General features: G+C 46.1%; 1 protein-coding gene across 1 annotated transcript in view; it reads left to right on the top strand.

Moving 5' to 3' along the window:
* Positions 1 to 485: 485 nt before the first annotated feature.
* The window catches only part of lpin1a (lipin 1a), an 18352-nt gene continuing 11337 nt past the window's right edge, over positions 486 to 7500 (top strand). Inside the window, 5 exon segments of the mRNA XM_083650613.1 lie at positions 486 to 668; positions 670 to 681; positions 1110 to 1205; positions 4880 to 4976; positions 5759 to 5975. Coding sequence (XP_083506739.1) covers positions 489 to 668; positions 670 to 681; positions 1110 to 1205; positions 4880 to 4976; positions 5759 to 5975 — 602 coding nt within the window. The 5' untranslated portion in view covers positions 486 to 488.

Below are 7500 nucleotides of genomic sequence, written 5' to 3'. Positions count from 1 at the left end.
TTTGAGTTAGTGTGGACCAGTGATGTCACTGGTCCACACTTTAACACTCAATAACTGTCAAATTAAATGACAGACTTCAAAACTGTTTACAGTTTTCTGATATACTACTGATGTTCTAATGATACAAAGCTGGTTGAAAATGGGCAGAGTGTTCCTTTAAGTTCTGACAAAAAAAAAACTTTACTCAAAGAAAGAGAAAAGTATAAAAAAAAGCCCAATGCATTAAGAAATGAAAACAATAATTACAATATTTGCCTTTGTCTCTCTCTCCCTCTCTCTCCCTCACTCTCTCCCCCCCCTCTCTCGCTCCCTCTCTCTCCCCCCTCTCTCTCTCCCTCCTCTCTCTCTCCCCTCTCTCTCTCCCTCCTGTCTCTCCCCCTATCTCTCTCCCTCCCTCTCTCTCCCTCTCTCTCTCCGCCTCTCCCCCCCCTCCCTCCCTCCCTCCCTCTCTCCCTCCCTCTCTCTCTCTCCACCACCAGTCCCAGACCATGAACTATGTGGGTCAGTTGGCGGGCCAGGTGTTTGTGCAGGTAAAGGAGCTGTACCGGGGTTTGAACCCGGCCACGCTGTCCGGATGCATCGACGTCATCGTTGTGCGCCGGCCCGACGGCTCGCTGCACTGCTCGCCCTTCCACGTGCGCTTCGGCAAGATGGGCGTGCTGCGCTCCCCGCGAGAAAGTGGTGAGAGCAAATATTCAGATCAGCACCTGTGAGCTGTGCTTCTGATAGCACTGAGAAACAAGGAAATAACCACTCCGTGTTCAGCAAGTCTCCTACGCAAAATTGGCCAATTTTCTGTTACCGTAATGATGGCAATAGATGTAGATATTTCAAATTAATATTGTCCTTTAACCCATTGATACCTGATGCAGCATTTGCGTGTATATCACTCATTTGTGTGCGTATCCCTTTAAGACCGCGAACCGCGTTAACACGGTTCGCGGTCTTAAAGGGATACACACACAAATGCTGCATCAGGTATCAATGGGTTAAAATGAGTTTGGGGCCTCCAATGTCTGGGAAGGGGGTGAGGGGGGGGGGGGGGGGTAAGTAATTAATTATTTGATCTGAATCTCTAATCTAAGTCTGAATCTGTCTCTGTCCCGCAGGTGGACATCGAGATAAATGGAGAGCCGGTGAGTTTGCAGATGAAGCTGGGGGAGAATGGAGAGGCCTTCTTCGTCACAGAGACTGGGAACACACTGGTGAGTAACGACCGGCACATTCACATAGCATGCAAGTCTATAAAAAGGTGGCCTGTCTGCAAAGGTTCAGTCACCTTTAGTCTTTAGTCTTTAGTGCTGTGGAACAGTCAGAACATGAGGACATAACAGCTCTGAAACACAAGAGGGACATGAGGTTCTGTCCTGTTGGCCAACATCACTTTCGTTTAGTGGAAACAAACCAGCAAACTGGTCAGCTTACCTGGCTCGCCAAGGACACACACACATGCACGTGCACGCGCACGCACACACACACACACACACACACACACACACACACACACACACACACACACACACACACACACACAAGCAGTGGACATTCATACTGTAATTAGGCTTCTTCTCATTGTGTGTGTGTAACAGGGAACTAGTATCATGTTATGTGTAGAGAGGAGAGGGAGAGAGATGAGGGAGGAGAGGTCGGCACTTGTCTGAAGGATGAGGCTTGAGCAGGTGGACTGTTGGCTATGCTTCCCAGCCGGGAATTGACACAAAAAGATCATAATCGAATTAATTTATAACGTGATTGATTATATTGCTAATTCTGCTTTATAACTTACTGTCTCTCTGTCCTGCTCTTCACACCTATTGCAGGGAATTAGTTACAAGTTTTTCGAGGGGGGGGGGGTGTTGGTATGCTCCTGCAAGATTATATAAATATCACTGAGCAGCTCATAGGAGCTGAAACGCTCTGGTCAGTTTTTAACGATTCAGTTGCCAATGTTAAAATAAAGGCTCAAACGCTACATGCTGTATGTAGCATGTATGTGTCAGGACCTCTTGTCTCTAATCCTGTCCTATACATAGCTGTTCCCTCTCCACAGTGGGACACCACCACCAGGCTATTTATAGCACCACAGAATTCACCTGCTCCACAGTCTGCTGCACACAGACAGCACACAGAAACTATAGATACAGTATATACGCCTATAGATACAGTATATCCATATCAACTTGAACTGACTGGCTAGAAGGCAGGCAGGCAGGCAGGCAGAATGAAAGATAAGCAATACAAAAGTACAAGACAGACACAAAGCCACAGACAGGCAGGAAGACAGGCAATAAATACAACATAATAGGACAGAGATACAGATAGGCCGGGATCCTGATCAAAGGTAGACAGACAAGTGTTTACAGGTGGATGAGGGGGAGGTCTGTCACAGTATAGGTTGAGGCCACGTCTCGTCATAGACGCTAGTTTAGCTGGCTCAGCCTGGCTGGGGGCGGGGCCAGGGTGGGGTAAAAAACCCCGTTCTATCCATTCAGCAAAGTTAGAATTTAGCTGATAGCCCAGCCCAGGCAGACACGATCGGGGATTTAACCACCGCAGTAAACGCACATCTGAGCAGACGTCTTGTGTTCTGCTCTAGAACCCCCAAACATGTAGTTTAGAGCCGCAGCACCGTCTTTTGGTGAGTCAGCCCATGAGGTATATGGGCGGTTTTACCCCACTCACGCGCCAGCCGTTTCACATTTTGTGGGCGTTCCCAGACATGCGGACTGTCTCTATACCAGGGATACTCAACTTGCTTTGCCCAGGGGCCGCTTTTGCAAAATGACAGGAGGCCAGGGGCCAGTTAATAAACAAATATTATTATAAATATTTCTGTAGGGATTGTAGGTTTTTAGGGTGTCAGCCGGAGTTTAGTCTCACAATTCTGTGCACACAGGATAGTTAGTTAGGTCAAGTTTAGTTAGTTAAGTATACTGTAAGTGCCTGGGCAGCGAGTAGACAGTCATATTTGACAATTTAGCTGCAGCTCAGTCAAACTTTATTTAACATTAGTTTTCAATTGTGAATTAGAAAATGGTCAGGGGGCCACTCTGCACCCTATCACGGGCCGCATCGTGCCCCTGGGCCGCAAGTTGAGTATCACTGCAGTATACTTTCTATCAGCCTGTTTCGGGTTGTTGGGCGTACACTGATTTTCGGTTCTCTTCTAACCTTTTTACTTGTGTCTGTCACACAGTTTCTTAGTATTCTTGGTATCCCTGTTTCTATGAATCTGTTTTCTCTAATCTGAACGTGACAAGATCAACAATAAGAGTTTCTAAGAACTCACTGGCATCGAGCCCAGGCTTGAGTGCCTCCTCTCCCTCCCTCCCTCTCCCTCTCTCCCCCTCTCTCTCTCTCTCTCTCCCTCCCTCTCTCTCTCTCCCTCTCTCCCTCTCTCTCTCTCTCTCCCTCCCTCTCTCTCTCTCTCTCTCTCCCTCCCTCTCTCTCTCTCCCTCTCTCCCTCCCTCTCTCTCTCTCCCTCTCTCCCTCCCTCTCTCTCTCTCCCTTCGGGGTATAAAGTTTAATGTGAGGATTTGTGTTGCTTGAGAAACATGTAATGCCTCTTTAGGCTAGAGAGCATGAAGTGTTTGTGAGATCTTTAAGATCTGTCGTTGATCTGAACGTGGTTGTCTTGGCACGGTGTTTTCACCTCGCATGCTGTTTCAGAGTCTAGATGAAATCAAGTGCAGCTCAACATCCTAAAAGCACGTGAAAGCATTGTTTGTGTGAAGGATCACAGGAATAATGGTTTCTAGCCTTGAAAGAAAGTTGGCCATGTGGACAGATTGAGACTTCCTGTAAGTATATCGCTGATCAAACAAATGAGCCATGTGACGTGTTTTGGCTTATTGAGAGCAGTGAGCTGATGAGACGTGACCCGGCTCCTCCCTCTCTGTAGCTCCTCCCTCTCTGTCTCTCTTATCAAATCAACCGGACTGTGTTGGACTATGATATGCCATGTGCACTGCAGGGCATGTGTCTGTTCTGTGGTGTGTGTGTGTGTGTGTGTGTGTGTGTGTGTGTGTGTGTGTGTGTGTGTGTGTGTGTGTGTGTGTTGTGTGTGTGCGTGTGCGTGTGTCCATGCTTGCGTACCTGTGTGTGTGTGTGTGTGTATCTGTGTGCGCGCGTGAAGCTCTGTAGCATATTTGTAGCCTAGTTACACTCTCTCTCTCACACACACACACACACACACACACACACACACACACACACACACACACACACACACACACACACACACCTCTACTTGTTTTTCTTCTGTGGCTCATTCACACACAGGCTCAGTCAGTTCACACAGCAAATCTGTGTGTTTTTGCTGATCTGAGTGCCTCCCACTGTATTCAGTGGTCCATTTGAGCAATGTTACATTCATTGATGTAAAACAGATGCATCTCATAATTTAAGCTAGGAACGGGGATGCAACTCTGCTTCACCCTTTGCACAAATTGCCTCTAAACTACACGTGTTTCCATTTTGGAAGTTGCTGTTTAAAATGCATTCTCATTTTTGGGACACAGCTCGATGCTCTCTAGCAAAATGTAATCCATTGCTTACACTCAAATGCAGTAAATAGACCCTTTTCACAGCTGTCATTTTGTGTCTAAAAGGCAGGATAAACACAGGTGCAACCAACTCACTAATTAGGGCCCCAGCACTGGAACACCAAAATGGACTGGAAGTTGGAAAAACGCTAATTAATGTTTTGGTACACCTGTGTTTATCCTGCCTTTGAGAGCCAAAATGGCCACCGTGAAAAGGGTCCATTGCAGTCTGTGGAAGAAGTTAATAATAATGATTCATGACAATATTGTGGATTTATGGAGTATTATCAGAACCTTTTCATCTAATCTAATGATGTCATTTCCTCTGTTGACAGGAAGTAGTGCCGGCCTACCTGGCAACGTCACCCATCGTGTCAACGGGGGCGGAGTTAATGGAATCCCAGCTGGGCAGGGGCGTTTCTCGCCATCAAGGTATGAGGATGCAAACCTTTTGAAAAAGAAAGCTCGAGATTGTGATTTCCCAAAACGGAATAAATACCACACACATGACTACCTTGCTAGCTCAATCTTGCTGTACCTAAAGATATCTGCTGGTGCGGTTGTGGCTCAGGAAGTAGAGCGGGTCATTCACTAATCATGAATGTCGGTGGTTCGATCCCCGGCTCCTCCAGTCCACATGTCGAAGTGTCCTTGGGCAAGACACTGACTGAACCCTGAATTGCTCCAAAATGTAGACACATTGTAAAGCACTTTGGATAAAAGCACTATATAAATGTACTCCATTTACCATCTGCTGATTTTTTTCCATAGCCACATTTAGCTGCTACACCTGCAAACTTCACATGAGTTTAGATCATCGCTAGCTGCTGTTAGCTACCGAAAATATGTTACCAAATCTTGCGAGAGTGTATTGCTCCAAGACAGAGACAGGTCTCATACAAATGAAAATTTCTTGCAATTTGTCCGTCTGAAAAATGCCATTTCGGTCTCAGAATGTTCTGAAGATATGTGGCTTGTGAAAAATGTCTCTAATATTTAACTTTGGTCACTATGGGCGAAATGAATAGCTCACATCCACTTCTCCCATTGACTCCAATAGACTCAGGACCTGCCGCTGGTCTCCTCAAGGGGGCGGAGCAGTGGCGAAACCCACGTGACACAGATACAGGAGTTGACTAGCAGTTGGAGCATCTCACTCTTCTAAACAGTCTCTGGTGGCATGGCGGTTGAAAAGTCTCTGTCTCACCACACAGACGCCGGCCCCGGCTCCTTGCTCCCCGTCCAGAGCCTGGGAGCCCAGCAGAGTGATGGAGGCATGACGAAGAAGAGGAGGAAGAGGAGGAGGAAGGCACGGCCGGAGGGAGGAGGAGGCGGGAGGAGAGAGGGCAGCGGGGAGGAGTTCTCAGAGGACGACGACATGTTCACCATCGACATGAGCTCTGACGAGGAGAGAGAGGGCGACGGCACCAGGTGTGTGTGTGTGTGAGTGTGTGTGTGTGTGTGTGTGTGTGTGTGTGTGTGTGTGTGTGTGTGTGTGTGTGTGTGTGTGTGTGAGTGTGTGTGTGTGTGAGAGAGAGAGAGAGAGAGAGAGAGAGTCTGAGTCTCTGTATGAGAAAGAGTGTGTGTGTGTGTGTGTGTGTGTGTGTGTGTGTGTGTGTGTGTGTGTGTGTGTGTGAGTGTGTGAGAGAGAGAGAGAGAGAGAGAGAGAGAGAGAGTCTGTATGAGAAAGAGTGTGTGTGTGTGTGTGTGTGTGTGTGTGTGTGTGTGTGTGTGTGTGTGTGTGTGTGTGTGTGTGTGTGTGTGTGTGTGTGTGTGTGTGTGTGTGTGTGTGTGTGTGTGTGTGTGTGAGAGAGAGAGAGATAGAGAGTCTGAGTCTCTGTATGAGAAAGAGTGTGTGTGTTTCAGTTTGAATGGTTTTAGGCCTTCAGAAATGGCCCAAAACAGCAAAAATCCTTTAGTATTGGCGGCCAGTAGCTCTAAGCCAATGGGAATAGTAGAACAGCTTATGGGATTTCCTCTCTCTCTCTCTCTCTCTCTCTCTCTCTCTCTCTCTCTCTCTCTCTCTGTTTATTTCTGCATTCCCACCCCCCCAGCTTGTGTGTGAGGAGTTTGGCTAGGGCTCCAATGTGTGTGTGTGTGTGTGTGTGTGTAGTGCTTAAATGCCAGAGGCTGTCTGCTCCATTGCTGTGGTAAACAGCCTTCGTCAGTGGTCACATTGTTTGTGAAGCAGATGAACCGCTGCCTATAAATCCTCTCACTGTATCAAAGGAGAGAGGGAGAGAGAGAGAGAGAGAGAGAGAGAGAGAGAGAGAGAGAGTGTGTGTGTGTGTGTGTGTGTGTGTGTGTGTGTGTGTGTGTGTGTGTGTGTGTGTGTGTGATAGATCAGTGGTTCTCAACTGGTGTAGCCTCAGGACCCACTATTTTCCTTGTCATGAAGTCGCGACCCAAATTTCAGATTTTTTTTTAAACCACTCAAATTTATTGCACAAAAAATAGCGCATTAATTTAATACACAATGCCTTCATGCACTGTTATAAACCTCAAATGAACAAAAAAGTGCAACAGAAGTGCAACTAGGGCTAAAAACCAATTGAAATAAGGCAGACTTGAATTACAGGCCTATATGTTTTTAAATTTAAACAAGTCAAACTGGTCATGCTCAGAAAGTCTTATTTGAACTGTATGAAATATGAAATAAAAGGCAGACTTATCTTGAATTACATGCCTATATGTTTTTAAACAAGTTAATAATAATGATAATAATAATAAAACAAGTTAACCTGGTCATGCTAATCCAGTTTCAATAGTCTGAATTTAACTAATATGAAATAAAAAGGAATCACAGGCAGGCTATATGCTTTTTAGTTAAACTGGTCATAACTTTTAATTAAACTGGGGCCATGCTAATCCAGTTTCAATCATCTGAATTGAACTAAAATTAAATATGAAATGAAAAGGCAGACTTCTCTTGAATTACAGGCAGAGCATATGCTTC

This window comes from Poromitra crassiceps, assembly GCF_964638095.1.
Source record: "Poromitra crassiceps genome assembly, chromosome: 14".
NCBI classification, from domain to species: Eukaryota; Metazoa; Chordata; class Actinopteri; order Beryciformes; family Melamphaidae; genus Poromitra; species Poromitra crassiceps.
This window is presented reverse-complemented; position numbering and strand designations above follow the sequence as displayed.